Below are 21,821 nucleotides of genomic sequence, written 5' to 3'. Positions count from 1 at the left end.
AAGCTGGTCCTATTCCGCCCTTGACGCTCGCTAAACCCCTTCCTTCTTACGTTCTTTCTTTTTCACTTCCCCCCGCCCCCCCTTCTCCCTCTTTTCTCCGTATTCAGTCTTTTCTCGCAGCTGAGCTTTGTCACGATGTGCCTCCCATCTCTCCTCGTCCTTGTGGGCGCCGCGGCGATGGCTGCGGCAGAGGGGTGTCATGCCGACAACATCCTCCGGGCTATGGAGCGCCACAACGGGACGGCGTACTGCTCCTCGTTCCTGAATGCTTCCAGCGGCGCGACGTTCTCGGGGCCCCCTGCGGGCGTGCCGACGACGTATGCTCCCGAGCCTCTCTCGTCTGCTGTAAGTAGTCACCGCCAGTCCATGAAGATAACTTTCAGGGAGGGGAGGGGAGGTGCTGACGAGGCGTAGTGTTCTTGTCTACTAGGGCTTAATGGAACTTCAGCAGCAGCGCCGTGCCACTCGCTCTCCGCGACCACAAGTCCGGCCGTTGAGACTTCAGTGTCTGGAGACTTTTCCACCACTATCACGGCCGCCGCTTCTTCATCGACTGCGGTCTCGGACACTCTCAGCTCGTCTATGACGTCGAGCGGAGTCTTTGACGGCGGATATACCTACTCTTTCCCCGACGCCGGCCAGTCGACAACCACACCCTCGACCTGTGGATGGGGCGAGGCTACCAAGACGTTGCAGGTTACCGAGACCGTGGTCAGCACCATCCTGATCTACAGCTCTGCTGCATCTAGCAGCGGTAGCACCTCCACGTCGAGCTTCTCGTTTCCGAGTGACGGGGACAGCGGAGGTCGTCCTGCGCCGCCGCCTAGAACCAGCACCATCTCACCCGGATCTAAGGGGGCGACTTCGGGGTTGGATTCGACTGCCACGCAGATCGTGAGCCCTACGATATCTGCGACATCTCCGGGCGCAGGAGCCGGCTCGACGGGGGCGTTGACTATCGTCACCAGCGGCAACCTGACGTTTACCACCATCGTCTTGGGGGTTTCTTCAGACACCCAGGTGGCTAGGCCGACTACACTGGTTTTGAACGGGACCACGACCACCATATCTGACGCTCCGCTCCCGACATCGTCTGAGACGCTGATCGTCCCCACGATCAGCAGCCTGTCCAACACCAGCGCCGGGGCTGCGTCTTCCCAGAGTCTGTCTTTGGTTCTTAGCTCATCCGCAAGCTCCATCGATGGGTCCACGGCTTCGTCTTTGGCGCAAATTCCACCTGCCGTGACTACGATCATGAGCGACGGGGGCGGTTCGACGTGGATAGTCACCGCGAGCGGAACACAGTCGTTTCCCAACAGTACCTCGACGCCTCGGTCTCTCGCACCCTCCGAGACTGCTTCGGGGATTTTCAGTGTGATTACCAGTCTCGTTGGCGGTGTCGTGTCAACGAGTACGATGGTTGGAGGATCGACAGTCACCGGCACTTCGAGCCTGGGGACGTCCAGTCCATCCGAAGTCCCTTCGCAGATAGTCACTGGCGGGTTCACCGTCATTACGAGCGTCGTTGGGGGCGTTGTAACGACCTTGACAGTCACGGGAGGGTCAAATGCCACTTCTCGGCCGAGCGAAACGACGAGTTCTCAAACTCGTTCGACAATTCCTTCCGAAGCCGCCAGTGGTGGCTTGACTATCGTTACGACTATCATCGGAGGGGTGGGTACAACCAGGACGGTAACTGGAGGCCCTACTCTCACGCCGTCGCTGAATGGGTCAATGGCGACTTCGAACCCTTCTACGGTTCCCTCAGAGACGCCCAGCGGCGTGGTGAGCGTCATTACTACGGTCATTGGAGGCGTAAGCGTAACTCAGACAGTGATCGGAGGAATCACAGCGAGTGCCTCTTCTACGGGGAACACGATCGTTTCAACTCCTTCAACTCTTTCCGAGACAGAGAGCAGAGTTGTTAGTGTAATCACTAGCATCATAGATGGCATAGCCTCGACGTTGACCGTCATCGGAGGCTCGACCCTAGTCAACTCGTCGGGCCCCCCGACTACAGTCACAGCTTCCGTCCCATCCGAAACTGCCAGTGGCGCATTCAGTGTCATCACAAGCGTCATCGGCGGCGTTACATCAATCTTAACCATTATTGAAGGCTCGACTCTTTCTAGACCCTCGTCTTTGGCCACGTCTGCTTCCGCCCCGGCCTCTGTCGTCACGAGCGTAATCAACGGAGCTGTTTCCTCATGGGTTGTGATTGGAGGTTCGACTGTCTCCGGAGTTTCCAACGGGACGACGTCGACTCGGACCCAAAGCGGCGCGGTGTCAGTCATCACCAGCGTCGTTGGCGGCGTCGGATCTACCGGGACCGTCACCGGAGGATCTACTGTCACCGGGTCACTCGATACGACAAGTTCAGCAACCCCGGCGTTACCTCCCGGTGCTTCCATTGTCACCAGCATCATCGACGGCGTTACATCGTCGTGGACGGTGATCGGGGGCTCGACAGTCTCCGGCAGGCCAACGGAAACCGGCCAGGCTACGGCCATAACCAGCGTCGTTGGAGGTGCCACTTCAACGTGGATTGTCATCGGAGGCTCAACCATTTTCGGATCTGCAAACAACACAGCGGGAGGAACTCAAACAGCTTCTGCTACTCCTACAGTGGTCACGAGCGTTGTCGATGGAATCACCTCGAGTTGGATCGTCATCGGCGGCTCGACCGTCTTTGTCACGCTGCCGCAGCCTTTTACAAGTACAGGGAGTGCAGCAGAATCGGTTGTTACCATCAGTGGCCGCGTCTCTACGTTGACTCTGTCCGGAGGCGCCACGTTGATAAGCACGCTCAACGGAAGCATCCCCACGACGACCGAGAGCACGTCGTCAACTGCTTCTTTGTCTTCCTCTGCAACAACAAGGGGCTCAGCAACAGCGACCACGAGCTACGATTCAGCCTTCACCGGCATCTCTGTCATTGCAGCTCAGAACGGAAGCACATGCTACGTAGAGCCCACTCCGATCGCCTCGCTTCACGAGTCCGTTCTCAACAACACAGGTCGCGAGCCGCCGTACATCGACGCATTCTATCTGGATGGTGCCACCAACTCGGTCAAGTATCTCCGACTGAGGAACAACAATACCGATCCGATCCTGGTCGACGTCTCGAGTCCCTCAAAAGTTGCAATCGTTGACGGAGCGGGCAATGTGCTCTCCGTCGACGGCGAGGGGCTGCACTTCACCTCGTCAAACTGCTCTCCCAAGATCGACGTCTTTATATCGGGCTTTTTCGAGCAGCTGAACGCGTTAACCAACACGAGCTGCGGCGGGGCAAGCGATGTCCCCGTCAACAGCACACGCACGTCTGGCCCTTCTCGAGTCTTCAGGGGCACACTGGATAGGAGACAGGAACAGGCGTTTAACGTGACTCTTCGCCTCACTGATCAATGCGGCGAACCCGCGCGTGCCGACCTGCCCGTCTCCGTTTCACTCGGCGGCACGGGATGCGTTGTTCTCCCCGAGACGACGGGGACCTTTGTCGCGAGATGCGCGTTCCCCGGCGGCGAGAGCAGCACGATGGAATGCGAGACCGCGGTCCAGCAGACGCTGGACCACCTCACGCGGGGGTCCTTGGCCGGAACCTGCCCGTCGTTTACGTCCGTATGGAGTCTCTTATCCCGGGAACTCGGCGGCGTAGTCAACGTCGACGCTCTCCTCCAGCCGTTCCTCGACGCCGGGCTCGACCTCGGCACCGATCGGGGCCGGGGCATCCTCTCGGTCATTGACAGCTTCATGAGGGTGTACGACTTCTCGGCCGCGACCTTCCGGAACTCCACCTCGGACGGCGGCGGCGGCGGCGGCGGCGGCGGCAGTTCGGGCCTAGAGGGCATGGTCGCGGGATACGGCGCCGCGGCCGTCCGGACAGACGTCTGCCGCTCTCTCATCTCCTCGGAGACGCTGAACCTGACCTTCACGGCGGGCGCGCTCGCGACTCCGGTTCCGCTGGCGAACATCTCCACCGTGCCTTCGCCGGCGCCCGAGTACGAGCGCAACGTGACGGACCCCACGGCCCTCGCGTGCTGTCCGAACCCGCACAAGTGCGTGGTGACCGACGAGGGGCCGCATTACCCCCTCGAAGCGTCGACCGAGACGCCGGACTGCCTCTGCGGCACGACGCTCGAGGGAAGGGGGGTCGCCTTCCGGTCGGGCGGGTGCGACAGGTACTTCCAGTGCAACGCGACTTCGCCGTGCGCGGGGGGCGCGGTGTGCCTGGTCGACAACTGTTGCGGGTTCGGCGTTTGCGTCAACGGGACAGAGTGTTCTGCGCCCAAAGCTGCGAGGCGGTGGGTGGACCTCTTTGGGGCGGAGACGTCCGGCGGCATGTTTTGATGCCGAGGGGTTCGATGCCTGTGTCTGGGCTTTAGAGGATTCTCGTATTCGCTGTTGACCAGAGGGACGGTGTTAGTTAGTGATTCACGGTATAGTTATTTTACTCGCTGACAGATCTATACTGCGTAGTTACGAAGCGGAAATAAACACTTGTTTATGTCTTGAAGCCACTTGAGCCCTGCGAGGGCACTCATCAAGCGCAAGTAATCATTACCCGGGACAACAGAATATTGCTTCTATCAGCCCTGCACTAACAGCCTTGTATGGAAAGATTTGTCTATGAAGATGGTCTGATTTGGTTTCTCCTGGGCTATGCTCCTTGTGTCACTGAAGATGTAAAAAAAGAAAGAAATAAAGAGAAAACAGTGGAAGAGAAAGGCCACACACGCGTTGGCTTCTCCATTTTGAACCTCAATCACGGTGAAAGGGGAGATGAGTTGCCGATATTTCTGAACTAGTTGCTTTAGGAAGCTGAAAGCACTTGAGTCTAGGCTTACATGATATGGTAACCAAGGGTCGTGATGGATCTGCAGCTACTTTTGCTATTCTCTCGCATCCTTCTTCGCTACCACATCCTATGCTCAGGCTAATTCCTTCAGGAGCAGGCCAAGTGAATCCCGAGTCGAGTAGGCCTCCTACACCCCGGCCGGTCCTCCCATCAGCGCTAGTCAACGTAGCAATGTCGGGTATCGCCTCGGGGCCCCATATAACTTGATTTCTTGGACCCGATCTCCATTGCGAGCGAGCCTATTACATCTTTGCGGAGAAGCCTATTATATGGCTGCCTGGCGTGTGTTACCCTAGCCAAGCTGCGCGATACTATTTTCTACCCTCGGCTAGGCTAGACTCACTCTCAGAGGAGTTGCCAAGCTTCGCTTGTTGCCGACCATGTCTAGACCGCAGTTCTCACATAGAGCTAAGCCGCTGTGTCTCTGGGACTGAGGACTACAAGGGTGGCTTGCAGAGCTGGAGCTTCGTGTGGTATCCCAGTGACATGAAAATCGCTAAAGGCAACGCGGGGCAAGATCCGCCTTGGCTCTGTGCTACTGAGCCGGAGTGGATATGAAGCCTCCACCGCGGGCATCTCGGCCCTCGCCAATCGTCACGAACCGCACGGTTACACCCTTGGATGGGCACCTCAGCGTTAGCTAACAGCTCCGCTAAATCGCCTCAGTCACATCATAAGGATTCGGCTCCTGGCAATATTTGTACGGATGCCTGCGGCGGAAACCCAATGATCGTATAGGGGGAAGACTGTTGCGGATAGAGAAGATCCAGAGGCCCGCTTGCGAAGTAGTCTCCCAAGGACATTATAGAGATTGTCTGAAACTATATAAAGTCTCTTCTTCACAGATTTCAGAACTGTCTCTACCCTCTTCACATCGACACTTCATCGCCCCGTCATCTTTTGTCTCTCCTTCTCACTCTCGCGACTTAGTCTCACTACACCACTGCCTTCAAGATGGTCAACTTCATCCTCACCGCTGGTCTCTTGGCCCTCATTCCCCTCGTCGCTGCCGCGCCGGCTGCCGTCGCGGATAACGTTGAAGTTAGAGAGGTGGGGGTTGTTCCCTTTTCCTTCGAGAAGTGGGCAGACGACATCATCACCAACCCCAACGGCCAGCATCCTTCGCCCGAGGAGGCTATTGCCCTCGCCTTCAACCAGACCTCAACCGGTTCGTAGCATGTTTATCTCTCTGGTATACAGATGTAAAGGCTGACCTATCTCCATCCTAAGATGGACTCGAGAAGCGTCAGGCCGATGTCAGCTGCACCTTCAACGACCCTGCGCATGCCGCCTCGGTAAGCTCTCCCTAGTCCTCTTGTCTTTTTTTTTTTTTTCCCCGAGTAAAAGATGCACCATAGAAAGTTTCCCCCGCTGACGTTCATCTTGAAGGTCGCCGACGCCGTCTGGTGCATCGACTTCATCGCCCAGCGCGCCAACGTGGAGTGCAAGGCCGTCGTCAGCGCCACAGCCTTCTGCCGTCGCGGCCAGGCCCAGATCACCGGCGTGGCAACCGGCGGTAACCCTCCAAGGGATACTTCCAGCCCCTGCGGCAACGTTGCCCGCTCGGCCGGTGCCATTATGGATGCCTGCACCCGTGACGGCCTCGTCTTTGGGCAGAACAATGCCTGGGGCAACGGCAACATGCGGGTGCATATCCGCTCCCCCTACTGATCGGGTGGTTTGGCCGACGTCAGAGGTGGCATGGGGCGTCCAGGTGTGCATGTTGATAATTGGACATAAGGATTGGGATTTTGGTTCTATCGAGTGTCGAGTGTCAAATGATGGCAATGTGAAGAAATCCGACTTTTGGAATATACAAGAATTCCTTTTTAGTAATCGAAATATAACTCAGATTGCCCAACTTATAGCAACTTAGATTCTTGGTCTACACATCGCTGTCCGCCTTTCTTAAATTATACTGTATTCATAATATGATACGTTGAAGAAGTGTTGCCGTTGACATTTGCGTTGACTCAACCGAGGTCGAACTTTGACATTTCTTTTCAAGCATCACAGCTACTTAGACCAACCGCCGTTGCAATGATCTGTATACATGTTCTCGGATACAACACCAACAATACATTACAAAGGGTACCTTTATACAAATAGCACTTGACCATGTGCTCATTGCAACACAATATCGTATCCAAAATTCAAAATAAACCCACGCTACCTGGAAATCACTCCACTATCGCCCAACCTGTCTTTTGCTGTTCAAAGACTTTCCCAATATATACTGTTCATCATATCGTGAGAATGTATGTTCCAACATTTCCCATTACAACAGATGTGCGGGCTAACGTTCGCTCGGATACCTTATTTCTCACCTCCCTCCCACGTCTTCAGGTCTCCCTTGACCTCACGGAAGATGCCCCTCCAGTTGCCGATCTCGTTCTCGGTGCGCTTGCGCCTGCTAAAGGCCGTGCGCCTGAAGCTGACGAACCAGACCATGAACCAGTACGTCGCGGCGGCCATCGAGGCCACGGCCGCGACCCAGGCCATGGCGATAAAAGACCCGCCCGCCTGGATTTGGATGCCAAACGCGTCCATCGTCTTGTTTAGCATGTTCCTGGCGCCATAGACGAGCGCGGTCAGGATCACGGCGAACGTCGGGAGGGTGATGGAAGCGAGCAGCGAGAAGACGAGCGACACAAGAACGAGGGCGCGGACGAAGCCGAAGAGGAGGATGGGCAGCGTCGCCAGAAGGACGATTCCAACGCAGGTGGTGCCGATGGCAAGGAAGGCCGTCAGGGCCTTGGCGCCGCCGCTGCCCAGGCCGCCGACTTGGTTCAAGGTGCCGGCCAGAGCGGCGACGAGCGGCACGGAAACGTTGGCGGTGCCGAGGACGAAGGACGACGGGATGTTGTCGGTGATGTTTCTCAGGCCTGTTTTTTTTATTCTTAGGTCAGCATGTGTGCCACAACATCTCTTGGGGGGGGGGGGGGGGGGAGGAAATCCAATCATACCGGACGTCTTGTCATCGTAGGTCTTGCAGTTATCGATGGTGACCTTGCTCTTGGGGTTGTTGTCGTCTGCATAAGTGGCTTCGCAGATCTTGGTCAGGTAGAGGCGGTAGTTGTCCTTGACGCCAAGGAGCTGGGTCAGGTTACCGACGAGCTGACCCTGAATATCCTGCACGCCTTCGCCGATGGAGTTGGTGATGTTCCCGAGCAGCCCCCCGACGGCGTTACCGATCCCCTGGGTGATGCCCGTCGGGTCGGTAATGCCGGGTATGAGGCCGCCGCCGCCGCCGCCGCCGCCTCCATTCCCGTTGGTGTTGTTCGCCGCCTGGACTTTGATGATGTCTTGGCCGACTTTCGACGTGTTCATCTACAGATTTCCCCCGCGCGTCAGTCGAGATCCCGTTTGATGCAGGGATGGGAAGGGGGGGGGGACCGTGTGTCTCGGTCTTGAAACTCACCGATAGCCAAAAGTTATCGCCCGCATTGCTTGGCTGTGTCCCGGCCGCCAACATAACGATGGACAGCGCGACGGCGACAGTCGAAGCGATGATGGGGATAATCGCGGATATCCGGCCGCCGATGCCGAGCATTTTGTCGTACTATTACTATTTGAGCGTCTAGGTTATGGTATTTGGTGTGTTTTTCCTTTCGCGTTTTTGGGACTCGTCTTAGAGATGGGTTAAGTACAGGAGTCCGAAGGATGTTGATGCAGCTTCAAGCCATTGATCCTCGAATGTTACCGAGGGTTCTACCTCGCCCTTAATATGCTCTCAACGGGCACTCAGCTGAGAAACCTTTGATCGCGGGTCACGTCAGGACGTCATAAAGTCTCCCAACAGGCGGCGCATAGGGACGAAACGCTGGGATGAATCCTGGATAACGCCCCTCCCTCCCTCACTCTCCTCTGCCTGTATAACGTTCGTCCAAGGATGGCCAACGCAGTCAAAGCATGCAAGACCGTTCGACGACGCTCACACGCTGGGCCAGCCGAGTCGGGACACCCACCCCTTCTGCGGCGTTGGCATTATATCAACTGGCCGAGTTGTCTGGGACGCGCAAGGGTGTAGCATGTTTGCGACGACGAGGGTCTTACCGTAATGGGCATTTGATGAGAGACTAGCGTCATGCCCGTGGCGGGCTAGGACGCATTCACACCCAACCGATCCCCCCTTGGAGAGCGTGAAGACTGTGCTTTTTTATGCCTTTTTCTCGCCAGGCATATTCCATCGAGGCGTAGTCTAAGCTGATGGTGCCCTCGAAAGCCTTACAAGTTGCAACCATCGCCAGGTCTAGAGGTAAGGATTGGGTTGCCCTCGAAACACCCCGCTCTCCGCTGGGATTCCCGACTCTCGTACCCGTATTCACGGGACAGGACCTATTGGCTAGCTTTGGTTGCAGAACCTTGTTTAAAGGTTGCTCTGCATTACCGGCATTGCAAAAGGTAGAGGGTTTCCATAATTCAACGTCGAATCGGCAAAAAAGTATCTATCGCCGGTTGACGCACGTGCTCCCCTACCCATCCTCTGCCAAACTCCTCTCCCTGTGGCCGCCAAACGAGTCTTCAAGTAGATTCTGGAACCGCGGCGGGAAGGGCCGTCCAGAAAGAGCCTTTTTTCTCCCCAAGCATCTGCTGCTCGTCGAGGTCTCCTGAGATGATCGTTCGGGGTTGATCGACGCCATCGCGAAACGCCCGAGCGTTATCGGCCGCACGACGTGATGGTTGGGAGCATCACGCTTCAACGACCATAGCGATGTTTTCTTGAGGCTTTCATCCCCTCTCAAGTTGACCCTAATTTTCTGCAACGTCGGGCTTGGCTGGTACCGTCGCCACTGTATCAGCCTGATCCACGCGGAACCCTCTTCCTCAGATTATGACGATGTTCCAAACGCAGTTGCTTGCGCGAGAACGATGATAACGATTCATCTGAGCGGGTTCTATAAAACAGAACCCGATACATAATTATAACTTTGAGCTTCATTTGAGCAATCACTGTGGCTATCTGTTTGATCAATAGTTGGGGAGGTTGTGTCGGGAGATGTCCGGTGCGTGAGCTGATTTCCGCGTGCAGGAAACGGTGATCCAGTTGCAACTTTCTCGTTCGATGATATTTGATGGTTATACCAGCGTGGTATTGCATTTCTGGGCGGTGTACGATGCTCAGGTTGCGTTCTCTTGCGGAGTATATAATTCAAGCGTTAATTGCTGCTGGCAGTCCAGTGGTGGCGCCAATCGCGTGACATGTATTCGTACAGTCAACCAGTATGAGTTTCCTACATCGCCTTTACCGCTTGACGGTGAGTAAAGACCATGACATGACGGCGCTATGTAGTGTAGAACTCGCGAAGCGTCATTGGGTCAGAGTTTCCGATATATTGCTCCCTTGAGCGGCGAGTTGTGACGTATCGTCCTGTCAATAAAGCCTTTAGACGCACACATAAGCCTCTTCTAATTAATAGACAGGCTCGGTGAGGCGCTTTGATATCGCGTTATCGAGTCCACACAGGGTACGTGATTCGTGCTATCCAGGGCTCAAGGGTTCCAACACGTTGATTTCCCAGGGTCTAGTAGTAGATTGACCAATCCTATAAACGTTCGGCTGTACGTCTCTTGCTTGCAGACGTGTGTATGGGCAAGGAGTCCCTGGGGATCTCGCCATTGCTTCCCAGCCCCCCGGGATCACCGTTGTCCGTACCTGACTGCGTGGCATGACGTACATGCAACACAGTCGGGCCATTTCTTCTGATGTGATGAGGAAGCAAAAGACTCCCGGATGATGCAATGCGACCGAATGCAAACTACCTGGCTAGGACTCCCCCGGGTAGCACTCGTCCGAGTTAGCACCTGTTGCTGGGCCCAGTAACCTGGCTATGGTTTTCATCGAGATGGTAATGGCCAGGTGCTTCTTCTTCTTGGCCATTTGCTGGCTACGGCAGCATCCTGCTGACCGGATTAAACAAATGGTTGTGAACTGGTGCGAGGTCAAGACTCGGTCTCAACTGCGGCGATGACATTGTATCCATCCAAATGTCGCACCGGATGATATCTCCGGATATCTAGCAGGTGTGATTTTCAGCCCGACGGACTTAATATGAACAGGTACGCGGGATGGTTGGCCAATAGGCAGGGAACTACGTCAAAAGAGCATTCTTCCAGCGAGAAGTATGTTACCAAGTTGCCAGTTCTTCAACGACCAGAATTACCAAGTCAGATTTCGCAGCCAACTCCCACACGGTGCGTGTGGGTAAGGTGAGATTTTCCCTCAAAGACCAGATCCCCAGCCGGCCAGTCCGTATCGGGTATAAGGGGCCACGTATCTGACATCCCTCCAGGAGAAGAAGGGGGCGCGATAGCCGGCATATCCCCGTCCAGGTAACGTCAGTCATGGCCCGTCTTCGTTCCTCAAAATCTCCGCCACGTCACCGAGCCAAGCCCTAATCTTTCCCACCACGCGTAATCCCGCATCAGAGGGAGGGGAAAATCCCGTCCGGTCCTCACCGCCAAGAAAAAGAGGCCTTCCGCACCAATGGCCTCCGCCTCCGCCTCGGCTAAAAGCCCGGCCGCCGCCGGCCGCCCCGCAAAAGCCGATGTTGTCCTCCGCCTCGCCACCCGCGACGACGTCCCCGTCCTCGCCTCCATCGCCGACGCCGCGTTCCGGACGGACACGCACACGCAGCTCAAGGCCGCATTCCGCGGGGCGGACGACTTCGCCGAGGGCATGGCGCAGGCGCTGGCGTCCTGGGTGGACCACCCCAAGGTCGACGTCGTCGTCGCCGAGCAGCAGCACCCCCCCGGCAGCGGCAAGCTGGTGGGCTGGGCCGGGTGGGTACGGAGGGGGTTCGCCGGGGACACGGACAGGCCCTTGGACGACGGCCCGTCCGAGGAGCCGACGGCGGATGCCTGCCTCGGCGGGAGGGCGGCGGGGACGGTGGCGGAGCTGGGCGAGCTGACGGACGCGTCGATGGGGTACTGGGTGCGGCGGTTCATGCCCGAGGGGGCGCGGTGCCGGTTCCTGTGCAGCTACGTCGTGCACCCGGACTTCCAGTCGCGCGGCGTCGGGTCGCGGCTGATGAGGTGGGGGACCGACAAGGCGGACGCGGAGCCCGGTGTGTACTGCTGGGTGCAGTCGTCCATGGGCGGCAAGGCCGCGTTCGAGCGTCAGGGCTTCCGCGAGGCCGGGAGGCTAGAGGCGGACTTGGACGCCTTCGCCGAGGGGAAGACGCCGGGCGAGGAGAACGAGCGTATCACGGGCAGCAGGGATTTATGGGGAAAGTATGTTTGGGTATATATGAGGAGAGACGCGAGGGCGTAAGGGTACTCCTCCTGCTAGAGAATGAGCGCTGTAGTTTTTTTTTGTTTTTTGTTATTCCTTTTCAGACAAACCCAATACTACACTACACGCATGCCTATTCTACATTGCCAAAAAGAAAAGGGAAAAAGAATTGTCTGCCCCCCCCCCCCCCCCCCCCCCCCCCTTTACCCAATTCCTCCCATGTCTGACACAACTGCAGGGAACCGAGCTCGGCTTATTCTACAGCCCAGCAAGCTTGCAGACAGCCACGAGACCCCACGCGCCGGCCAGCGGTTTCATCATGCTCTGCACCATCATCATGTCCGAAATGGCCTCGTTGAAGTGCGTCATCTTCGGCACCTTGATCTTGGACGCCCAGAAGTCGCGCATGTACTGCCGCCCGTACGCCAGGCCGGCGGCGAGCAGGACGGGCCACGCCACGGCGACGAAGCCCGGGCCGGGGGCCACGAAGAAGGAGAAGGCGAGGCCGCTGACGGCGGAGATGAGGCACTGTTCACGGGTGTTCAGCAGGTCTCATCGAATACGTTGGGGGAGGGGGCCGGTTCCGACTCGAGATGCTCCTCGCGGGCAGATGAAGATGAGAAGGGGAGAGGGGGGAGGGGGGGGGGCTAGGACACATACACCAACGAGGCCCGTCGCGAGGGTCAACTTGAGATCCCAGAGCTTCTTTTCCGCTGTAACGCTCCATTCTGCCGCTTTGTTTGCCTTTTCCTCCAAGTCCTCGTACTTTTTCATCCGCAAGATGGAGTCGACCGAGTATATTAGCGCGAAGCCACTGGCGAGAACGATGAGAACTCCCAGCACGTTGGTCGGGAAAGCCATGGTTCTAGTCTCTTTTTTCTGTCTTTTTCTTCTTCTTTTATTCGGCAGTGGATATGTCTGTAGGCTTTTGCTTGTTTTTCTTTTCCTTATTATGTTTAGAAATGTGATCCGTTCCGAGTTTCTTTTTGCGTCTTTCTATCCGGTCTTGTTCGAGCATAAATATTGGTTTTTATACCTTATGCCATTTAGAGAAAACTGCCCTTTTGCGATGCCGCTCGTCGGTAGCCTAGGCCGGGCCTCGTTGTTTATAAGGAACGGAGCTCGATAAAGCCGGCATACGGCACGACGGGAAAAAGCCCGCGGGGTCACGATAATGACGTCGCACCTCTTATTCGCACTTGTATCGTGCCTTGCTTGGTTCTATCCATCGTGTGGGGCGCCACTCACAGGGGGGAAAAAAAACTCCATGGGAATGGATGGATAAACATGAGATGGAACAACGCAGGACACACACGCTCCGGGCCCCGGACCGAAACACACACAAACAGCTCTTCTTGCGAGGGAACGGCTGCGGAGCTCCGCGTTCAAACAAGCCTCGTTTGGACTCGCCAGCCGTCTTATCATCGCTAAGAGAGACGTCCTGTTTACCCCGTTCAAAGATTCGGGCGAGGCCCCCCTCCGGAATAGGACACCATAAAGGAGATGAGGAACCACGTAGAGTGGTTGGATAATCTTGTTCCAGCCGGACCATCGTAGGGTGTCCTTTCTGCGTACAAAGTTTCCCGGGTTTCCGACATTAATTCATCCGTAGCATGTGGGACGTCGCTCGTCGAGCCACCTCCCCCCTCTCCCAATCCTGCAGCATCCCTCCGTTGAACGCCCCTCGCCATGCAAACAAGCAAATCACGGCTCAACGCCCATTCATACGCCGCAGACCGTGGTAAACCTCCCTTTCCGCCCCCTCCCCCACCAGTGGCATACAGTCCATGAGCCACGCCGGCTTTGTCTTCCCCCCAACTCACGGCATACGCTGCGCCGTTCCTTTTGTCGCACCTTTTCCCGACTCCTATCGATTCGGTCGCAAATCCTTGACGTAAAAGTCCAGCCTGTCCGAGTGATAGACGTGGCCCGGTGGGTTCTGCGCCTTGGTGTAGAGATTGTCGATGGAGTGCTGGTGGAACGTTTCCGACTTTGTGCACTGCAGGATGTGAGTGAGCCCGGGAGGATTCGTGAGACGGAAGATGCCATATCTGGATATATTTGTTAGCTGGATGGACCCCTCTGTTTGACGAGAATGTATTCTGAAGAGGGTATTCTGAAGAGGGGGGCCGCTTACGAGGGCTGGTGCCGCGGAGAGCAGACAATGGCGATGCTCTCCGGCATCATTACCTGGTAGCCGGCTTGTGTGTGGAGGTCGCGCGAGCTCATGAAGCACGTCTGTGTGGGGTGCGTATGAATCCACCCCACCATCAGAAGGTCCTCGTTGATGCAGTAGTCCAGCATTGAAGACTCGTTCTCCGTCTCGCAGGTGTCGGGCGTGCTCCTCTGCTCCGGGATCAGGAGGCAGCTGATGAACAGCGCGTTGTTAACAGGCCGGCCACATAGGATGCCGCACATCTCCAGGCCCTTTCGGGTGTTCTCGGAAGCGATGCTGAGGAACCGGTCGCGGAGCTGCGTCGGGAGGAAGACGGGCCGGATGGGATCGCCGTTCTCCAGGTAGGCCGCCGGGCGGAACGTCAGTCGCTCCTTGGCTGAAGGCGCGGCGACTAGCTCCTTGGCTGGCAGCTCGGGGACGTCGTGTGATGGCTCGTACAAGGGCAAAGGGTTTTTGCCAGGCCGCATCGGGGGCGCCGCGTCAAGCTCCTGCCGCAGCATCGTGAAGCCTTCCTTTGGCGGCTTCGGTGGCTGGGGCGGTGTCGGTGCATACGTGCGCTGCGGCTCAAAGGGCGTCGCCTCCCACTCGAGTGCTCTCGGTCTCGAGATGGACGGGTAGTGGTACGAGTAATTGGGCGGCGGTGCTGGGCGTCCGTAGCTGGGGGCCTGCGACTGCCTGACGCTATCGTCATCTCGTCCTTGATCCGCGCCGTCAAGTCGTCGCCGCGTTGCCTCGATCTGTCTCCTTATTTCGTCGTCATCCGTCGCTGCTGCCGTTGGGCTGCCGAGTTGCTCCCAATCCTCCCACCGGCCACCCTTCCGACGCTCTTGCTCCTCTTCCTCGGTGACGCCGGCCTGTCGCGTCGCTCTCCTCGCTGCATCTCGTCGCTTGAAGTCGCGTTGTGCCAGAGACACGGCCAGCTCCTGGTTGTCAGCCGCGTCCAGGATCTTGGCGTTGCCGGACAAGGTGGGGTCTCGGGCGGCGAACTCGTCGTAGCTCGAGGGTCTCTTTGCAGTTTCGTCGTCAGCCGTCCTCCTGGAAGCATCCATCGACTTCCACTCGTTGTATTCGCGTTCGATCTGCGGCTTCAGCTCCTCGAGCAACCCAAACACCTCCTTTTGCTGGCGGTTGAAGAGCGGCTTCGTGAGAGCCTTGTTCTCGGGGAGCTTGGCGTCGGGGTGCGTTTTGAGGTGTTGCAGCACGAGGATCGAATGCCGCCATAGCATCTGATATGCCTTTCCAATATCACGATCCTGAAGCGCAAACAAGGCCTGGGTCGTGTATCGTCAGCAATTGGCCGTGGAAGTGGAGGGGCAGCAAGGTGGGGGGGGGGAAGGTTTGAACACGAACCTCTTGGAATAGGGTGTCAGCGGAGCGCGCCCAGTATTTGAAAGGAATCGTCGTTCTAAACTCGAAGTCCTCGGCGGCGTTGGTGATCTCCTTGACGCTCATGGGCCGCGCAGGCCGCGGACTGGGAGGGCCGTTCATCATCTGGCAGTTATTCCGGCGTGCCGGAAGCTCTCTTTGTCTCTCTCTCGTTCTAGTAGACGGTTCGTGGTCGTTCAAGGCTCATCAAATGGGGTCGTGGTTGGTGACGTCCACCGTTTAGGCTGACGATCGCATGTTTCTCGAGTTCCGGAGGGCGCAGAGTGGCAACCTAAAGGTGACAGATGCACGATCATTCGGTCATGTCAATGTCTTGCGGGTTTCGTCCCAGATACACAACCAACAGACCAGATGGGTATGACGAAGCGCTAGGCCAGCCACGGGTGGCTGAAGCACCCCGCCATTTGGGAGACCGACAAGGTCCGCAAAACATATGGAGGGGCAGGGGCAGAGCTCGGGCCTCTTTGATGCGGCCACGTGATGGGAGATCCGACCCGGATGACCTAAGCAGCAAGAAGTATTATGTCAGCAATCGGAGAGTGACGGGGATGAACAAAAGAAAATACAGCAGCAGCACCAAGCAACATGAACAAATAACAAAGGCATACATAGATAGGCACATTGTAACAATGCTTCAATGAAAAGCGCCTGGGGCTTGGGAGCTAGCTCTAAGACTCTGAGAGCTGCTGCCATCTGACGGGGAACATCCGGGAGCAACGGCGTCTCAGCTCCAATTTGGAAAAAGGTCATTAAGCATCCATCGCAAAACTTTTGACGAACCTTCATGTCATTTCATTGCCTGCCTCGGCGGAAGAAACTTGCCAACATCCCAGGGAATCGTCGATTCGTCGGGAGGGGCGTGTTTCCGTTCGATCTACGAGTGAGAGAGGCCCATCTCGGTTGCCAGCAGACAACGGCGTCTTCCAGGGGGGGATGTGCTCGCCTCATTCTAAGATCGGGAAATGTCGGGACCAAGTACAATTTTTCGTTCTTGTTTTTTTCCCGCAAATATTGCTCCCCAACCAACTAACCAACCAGCCGCCAAAGCATAATGCAAAAGCGCGTCCAGACGGGCCGGTGAACCCGTCCGTCCAACTTCTGTTCCTGGTTTCATCGCACTGATCCTCTCGCGGCCCGAGTCTTGACATGGCACCATGCTTGAGGGGTTGCTTCCACCGCCTGCTTGAACCAGGTCAGATGTTGTCTCCTGATGTGCATTGCTCTTAGCCTCTCATTGTTCCGGGTCGAGTTGCACACTAGAGGTCGGGGGACCCCCCACGCTCCCGCTGGTCGCCGGTGGGCGGGAGACGAAATGAGGCTCCATCATACCATTCCCTGAATACTTTCTTGCTGTTATGTGGCCTCCCTCAGTGTCAATCGTGCGTTGTCCCATCAGCAAGTGTCTCAAGCTGGGGGGAAGGGGGACGTGTCAGTGTCAAGTAGTCAGGTCATCGGCCATCGCATCTCGCCATGCCTATGCAACCTGACAGCGTGATGGCTCCATGTTTTTCTTTTTCAATCGACGGACGAAACCACCGCCGAGCGTCTCCCGCGAAGAATCGGGTACCGGGTACGTAGAGACCTGACTAGGAACGGCAATTCTTTTGGGGTCCTTGCCATGGGTTCCTCTGGGTATGCCGGAATCAGGGATGGCCACCATCGCGTCCTGCATAGCTAGGCCAACCTGAAAGAATTTCCCCATGAGGCCACAAGGCTACAATCGCGTCGAGATTTAAGGAAGGCTTTTTTCCGCTGTTGTTGATGATGAAGTTCCTATCCTCATTCCCCATCTCATTACCCATCCATCCATCTCCTCCAACCTACAGCCCGTTACCTGTTCCAGTGGCATACCTGGTATCTCGTACAACATCGACCGAGTACATCACCAAAGACTCTCAAGACCTCACATCGTCACCATGTCTTCCGCCGTTTGCAAAAGTGAGTTTGTCTCCTCGACTCGCAGCCCACCCACAACGACACTAACACGATTCAAAACAGAAAGCATCGACAGCACCATGTCACACTTCACAGTCAGCGTGGGCAAGGCATCCGTCCAGAACAACGTCTCCCTCTGGACAACCCTCTCCCAGTGCTACAACGAGGTCGCCAGGACCTTTGCCCTCCAAGACCCCGAGGGCGTCCTCTCCGCCCCGGGCAGCATCTCCAAGGTCGTCCACGCGACCTTTGACCACGACGAGCACGGCCTGATCGAGCAGGACTCGTCCGCCATGGCTAACCACCTGGACGACGCAGCCAAGGCGCACATGCTCGCGCAGGCCGTTGCCGGCACCGTCGCCTTCTTCCGAAGACTCGCCTCCTCGCACCGCTACGGCCCCATCACCCAGGCCGGCTTCGACCGCGAGGTCCGCCGCTTCGCCGAGTGCGAGCTGCGCTCCGCCATGATCCGCAAGATCGACGAGAGCCGCCTCTTCAGCCGCTGCTACACCAAGAGCCAGATCGCCGACCTCATCATGGACGTCGTCGAGGGCAACGTCAGCGACGCCGAGTTCACCTCCGAGGACGAGTACCAGAACGCCATCGGCTGGGCAACGGAGCTGCCCTCGCGCAACATGGGCCTGCCGTGGGGGTTCTCCATCATGGCTATCAACTGAGGTTGAGGGGGAAGGTGCCGAAGGTATTGGGGATCGTACACGTATCATGACCGCATATTATTTCTTGTAATGAAACTTTTGGGTGCTCTGAGGTGGCGCGGACATTCTTCACCATCGGGAAAATCGGCGCATCAGCATGGCGTTTTTGTTTGGAAAGAAACCCCGTCGGAGCATTGCTGGGTATAGTTCATAGTCCTAGTAGTTTCGTTGTATCACCACTCTGGCCACGCCTCGTCTTGTTTTTGTTTCGTGCTCTCTCCTTGTCGTTGTCGTCGTCGTCATCTTCTTCTTCACCGGCATTATGCTTGCTTCGCCTGACCCGCCGCAGCCTGCGCGCTGGTCTGGAGCTGGATGATGTCGCCCTTCTTCTTCTCGAGCTTGCCCTGGGTGTCCTTGATGAGGTCCTCTTGTCTCTCGCTGACGACGAATGAGTATATTTCGTGTGTTGCGTTTTGATTGAAAAATGATGTATAAAAAGCAAAAGAAAACCGTCCGCACTCACATCTCCTTGTGGATAAAGTCCAGACGGCCCTTTACCGTACTCTCGGCCTCGACCTTGTCCTGCTTAAGCAAGACGGGCCCGACGAGCTTGTAGATCTGCTCGCCATCTTTAAGTTTTTCAAACTCCTGAGGGGGTTCGTTAGTCGCATGGCCATCAAAAGGACTGCGGATCCCGTGGGCTCGCCTCTTTTACGCCGAGATTCTCCTGCTTCTGGGCCTCGAGCTTTTGCCGCGACTGGACGGTGTTTTGGAGTTCTGATGAAAGGTCAGCGAATGATTTTGGATGAGCTTGGTATAGACGTTTCACAGTACCTTGTTGCAGCGCAGTGTACTCTTCCGAAAGCTTTTGCAGCTTAGCCTGGATCTCAGCCATGGTCGAGTGAGTGAGAATGTGTGTGAGGGGTTCACTGAGAAGCTGGATGGAGTGAGAATAATAAAACAAAATAAAAAACCAGAATCCGAAGTGTTGGCTCAGTATAAAAAAAAAAGACGGCGGCGAGAATACCGTGGCTTGGTTCAGCGGTAGGGACCTGAGACGTTGCTAATAATTAGACGTTCCTGAATGTCAAGGCCCTGGAGGATAAATTCGTTTTGTTCCGACTTTCGATAGATAGGTGGTGGGGTGGTCTGGAGGATGGTCGGTACAGCGACTGAGCGTGCGTCCACTGCGGCAGTGGTGACAGATTATACGTTTAGATGAATTTGAGACTAATTTTGCAGGTAAGCGGGTAAGCGGGTACCGGCGGAAAGCGAGTCTAGAACCAGCGGACGAGACAGATAAAGGCTAACAGGTTCATCCCTATTGGTCTTTGCGTTTCATTCATGTTGTTCATGTGAATTAAGTTGTTCCTGTGGCTTTTTACTATCCCTTACAAGTACATCCAAACAGTCCATTGGTATCCGCGCAGTTCGTGGCCACTCGCTTGATCCCACGTTTGTGTCACTCTCCAAGTGATGCATAAGCAAGCTGGTTGCAATTAGTAAGGTATATCGTGATAAGCGGCATAGGTCCCCACCCCCACCACTTCAAGGCACTTCGATTGGCGCAGTGTCCATCACGAACTGCCCAGGCAACGTCACAGAATCCACGACCGCATCCGCCTCCTCAAGGCCCCCCTCCAATAAGTCGTCCAGATTCCTTAACCTCTCTCACCCGTCCGTCCTGCGCCCAGAGACCGACGCCAGCCCCAGGACTCCTTGTCTTGTCTGTCTTCCGACGTTCGTTCCGAATTCTCTCCTAATTATCCCAGGCGCCGACGACGACAAAGAGGCAAACGACGATAGCGAGCTTTCCCCGCTCTTTCCATCTTATCACGAACTCTCTCTTCCTCTTCCACCTCCTCGCGCCGCAATACAAGTCTGAGCAACGACCAGCAACCCCAAACCCGGCATACACAACAGACACGATGTCGGGAATCACCGACTTCCTCGGCCGTGCCATCAGCACGGTCAAGCAGGCCATCGACGCCGATAACGCCGCCGAATACGAAAAGGCCTTCCAACTCTACACCAAGTCGCTCGAGCTCTTCGTCCTCGCCGTCAAGTGGGAGAAGAACCCCAAGTCCAAGGAGCTCATCCGCCAGAAGACGGCCGAGTACATGGACCGCGCCGAGAAGCTAAAGACGTACCTGAATGAGGCCGAGGCCAAAAAGAGCGGCGGAGGGGGCGCCGGTGGGAAGACCCCCGGCGCCATGGGCGTCAATGGAGGCGGCAAGGGCAAGGCGAACGACGACGTCGACGAGGACAACAAGAAGCTGCGCAATGCTCTCAGCGGCGCCATCCTGCAGGAGCGGCCCAACGTGCGGTGGGACGACGTTGCCGGTCTCGAGGGCGCCAAGGATACGTTGAAGGAGGCCGTCGTGCTGCCCATCAAGTTCCCGTCGCTGTTCCAGGGCAAGCGCCAGGCGTGGAAGGGTATCCTGCTCTACGGCCCCCCGGGAACGGGTAAGAGTTACCTGGCCAAGGCGGTCGCGACGGAGGCGAACAGCACCTTCTTCAGCGTCAGCAGTTCCGACTTGGTGAGCAAGTGGATGGGAGAGAGTGAAAGGTCAGTTCAGTCGTCATCCAACGCGAGGCGCAAAAGAGGACGAGCACGCTGACTTTATTTTTTGACGACAGGCTCGTCAAGGCGCTCTTCAGCATGGCGAGAGAAAACAAGCCCTCGGTGCTCTTCATCGACGAGATCGACGCCCTCTGCGGCCCCCGCGGCGAGGGCGAGTCCGAGGCATCCAGACGTATTAAGACGGAGCTTTTGGTGCAGATGGACGGTGTCGGAAACGACAGCAAGGGCATCCTGGTGCTCGGCGCGACTAACATCCCCTGGCAGCTCGACGCCGCCATCCGCAGACGCTTCCAGCGCCGTGTTCACATTGGTCTGCCCGACGTCAACGGCCGCGCCCGCATGTTCAAGCTCGCCGTCGGCGACACGGAAACGAACCTCCAGCAGGACGACTACCGCGTGCTGGCCGAGCTGTCGGAAGGCTTCTCGGGCAGTGACATATCCAACGTGGTGCAGCAGGCTCTGATGGGCCCCGTACGCAAGATCATCCAGGCCACACACTTCAAGCCGGTATGTGACGCGCTGACGGCCCCGACTCCTATTTGAAGGGCACGCCCGTGTGTGACTTGCATGCTAACTCGACCACAGGTTATGCAAGACGGCGTCAGGAAGCTGACACCTTGCTCGCCGGGCGATCCAGACGCCAAAGAGATGACGTACCACGACGTCGACTCGGAGGAGCTTATGGCGCCCACCCTCGAGCTCAAGGACTTCAAGCAAGCACTCAGGGACTCGCATCCCACCGTCTCCGAGGACGACGCAGCAAAGCAAATAGAGTGGACAAACGAGTTTGGTAGCGAGGGCGCATGAGCCAGACTACCGAAGCTTGCGTGGTGCAGCCGGTCCGGGTTACAGACTCTCGGGATGGGCGAGCCCACATCTCCGATATGCATGAGAGGAGACGAGTCAAGCACGAACAGACAACGACGAGAGACGAAAACGAGGCACTGGGAAAGGGGTGTGTGTGTGTGTGTGTGTGTGTCGTTGGACCTAAACCT

General features: G+C 56.7%; 9 protein-coding genes across 9 annotated transcripts; 4 read left to right on the top strand and 5 right to left on the bottom strand.

Annotated features, from left to right (window-relative positions):
• The first annotated feature begins 5,481 nt into the window (after window positions 1-5,481).
• LY79DRAFT_638382 (uncharacterized protein) lies at window positions 5,482-6,733 on the top strand. Its single transcript, XM_060562296.1, has 3 exons — window positions 5,482-6,023; window positions 6,086-6,150; window positions 6,245-6,733. The coding sequence occupies exons 1-3, from the start codon at window positions 5,810-5,812 to the stop codon at window positions 6,524-6,526; spliced, it is 561 nt and encodes a 186-aa protein (XP_060410725.1). The 5' UTR covers window positions 5,482-5,809; the 3' UTR covers window positions 6,527-6,733.
• Window positions 6,734-6,803: 70 nt separating this feature from the next.
• Window positions 6,804-8,874, bottom strand: LY79DRAFT_563775 (uncharacterized protein). The gene is made up of 3 exons (XM_060558594.1): window positions 8,277-8,874; window positions 7,822-8,185; window positions 6,804-7,740 (listed from the first exon to the last, which is right to left on the bottom strand). The coding sequence occupies exons 1-3, from the start codon at window positions 8,406-8,408 to the stop codon at window positions 7,172-7,174; spliced, it is 1,065 nt and encodes a 354-aa protein (XP_060410724.1). The 5' UTR covers window positions 8,409-8,874; the 3' UTR covers window positions 6,804-7,171.
• A 2,468-nt stretch (window positions 8,875-11,342) lies between these two features.
• LY79DRAFT_672392 (acetyltransferase) lies at window positions 11,343-12,128 on the top strand (the record flags this gene model as incomplete). Its single annotated transcript, XM_060564050.1, has 1 exon — window positions 11,343-12,128. One exon carries the CDS (start codon window positions 11,343-11,345, stop codon window positions 12,126-12,128), a length of 786 nt encoding a protein of 261 aa, XP_060410723.1.
• Window positions 12,129-12,347: 219 nt separating this feature from the next.
• LY79DRAFT_705985 (uncharacterized protein) lies at window positions 12,348-13,225 on the bottom strand (the record flags this gene model as incomplete). Its single annotated transcript, XM_060565014.1, has 2 exons — window positions 12,750-13,225; window positions 12,348-12,617 (listed from the first exon to the last, which is right to left on the bottom strand). The coding sequence occupies exons 1-2, from the start codon at window positions 12,948-12,950 to the stop codon at window positions 12,348-12,350; spliced, it is 471 nt and encodes a 156-aa protein (XP_060410722.1). The 5' UTR covers window positions 12,951-13,225.
• Window positions 13,226-13,956: 731 nt separating this feature from the next.
• On the bottom strand, window positions 13,957-15,753 carry LY79DRAFT_672390 (Mov34/MPN/PAD-1 family protein; the record flags this gene model as incomplete). Its single annotated transcript, XM_060564049.1, has 3 exons — window positions 13,957-14,140; window positions 14,227-15,536; window positions 15,616-15,753. The coding sequence occupies 3 exons, from the start codon at window positions 15,751-15,753 to the stop codon at window positions 13,957-13,959; spliced, it is 1,632 nt and encodes a 543-aa protein (XP_060410721.1).
• Window positions 15,754-15,853: 100 nt separating this feature from the next.
• LY79DRAFT_339370 (uncharacterized protein) lies at window positions 15,854-16,503 on the bottom strand. Its single transcript, XM_060552555.1, has 3 exons — window positions 16,432-16,503; window positions 16,260-16,344; window positions 15,854-16,154 (listed from the first exon to the last, which is right to left on the bottom strand). Exons 1-3 carry the CDS (start codon window positions 16,435-16,437, stop codon window positions 15,952-15,954), a joined length of 294 nt encoding a protein of 97 aa, XP_060410720.1. The 5' UTR covers window positions 16,438-16,503; the 3' UTR covers window positions 15,854-15,951.
• A 1,064-nt stretch (window positions 16,504-17,567) lies between these two features.
• LY79DRAFT_592767 (uncharacterized protein) lies at window positions 17,568-18,263 on the top strand (the record flags this gene model as incomplete). The annotated part of the gene is made up of 2 exons (XM_060561469.1): window positions 17,568-17,589; window positions 17,650-18,263. 2 exons carry the CDS (start codon window positions 17,568-17,570, stop codon window positions 18,261-18,263), a joined length of 636 nt encoding a protein of 211 aa, XP_060410719.1.
• A 299-nt stretch (window positions 18,264-18,562) lies between these two features.
• LY79DRAFT_672388 (prefoldin subunit) lies at window positions 18,563-19,137 on the bottom strand (the record flags this gene model as incomplete). The annotated part of the gene is made up of 4 exons (XM_060564048.1): window positions 18,563-18,680; window positions 18,766-18,890; window positions 18,958-19,019; window positions 19,077-19,137. 4 exons carry the CDS (start codon window positions 19,135-19,137, stop codon window positions 18,563-18,565), a joined length of 366 nt encoding a protein of 121 aa, XP_060410718.1.
• Window positions 19,138-20,170: 1,033 nt separating this feature from the next.
• LY79DRAFT_522445 (ATPase) lies at window positions 20,171-21,633 on the top strand (the record flags this gene model as incomplete). The annotated part of the gene is made up of 3 exons (XM_060555442.1): window positions 20,171-20,811; window positions 20,883-21,333; window positions 21,412-21,633. The coding sequence occupies 3 exons, from the start codon at window positions 20,171-20,173 to the stop codon at window positions 21,631-21,633; spliced, it is 1,314 nt and encodes a 437-aa protein (XP_060410717.1).
• Between the last annotated feature and the right edge of the window lie 188 nt (window positions 21,634-21,821).

The sequence above is a fragment of the Colletotrichum navitas genome (genome assembly GCF_030913465.1).
Source record: "Colletotrichum navitas strain CBS 125086 chromosome Unknown LY79scaffold_64, whole genome shotgun sequence".
Lineage (NCBI taxonomy): Eukaryota > Fungi > Ascomycota > Sordariomycetes > Glomerellales > Glomerellaceae > Colletotrichum > Colletotrichum navitas.
This window is presented reverse-complemented; position numbering and strand designations above follow the sequence as displayed.

Excerpts from the sequence above, each read along its gene's own strand:
- LY79DRAFT_563775 (XM_060558594.1), bottom strand. The coding sequence starts at position 8,408 with ATGCTCGGCATCGGCGGCCGGATATCCGCGATTATCCCCATCATCGCT. Across the intron at positions 8,186-8,276 it reads GCGATAACTTTTGGCTATCG|ATGAACACGTCGAAAGTCGG; the intron begins GTGAGTTTCAAG and ends GGAAATCTGTAG. Across the intron at positions 7,741-7,821 it reads CTACGATGACAAGACGTCCG|GCCTGAGAAACATCACCGAC; the intron begins GTATGATTGGAT and ends TAAAAAAAACAG.
- LY79DRAFT_638382 (XM_060562296.1), top strand. The coding sequence starts at position 5,810 with ATGGTCAACTTCATCCTCACCGCTGGTCTCTTGGCCCTCATTCCCCTC. Across the intron at positions 6,024-6,085 it reads CTTCAACCAGACCTCAACCG|ATGGACTCGAGAAGCGTCAG; the intron begins GTTCGTAGCATG and ends CTCCATCCTAAG. Across the intron at positions 6,151-6,244 it reads ACCCTGCGCATGCCGCCTCG|GTCGCCGACGCCGTCTGGTG; the intron begins GTAAGCTCTCCC and ends TTCATCTTGAAG.
- LY79DRAFT_339370 (XM_060552555.1), bottom strand. Across the intron at positions 16,155-16,259 it reads GTTACAATGTGCCTATCTAT|GTCATCCGGGTCGGATCTCC; the intron begins GTATGCCTTTGT and ends CTTGCTGCTTAG.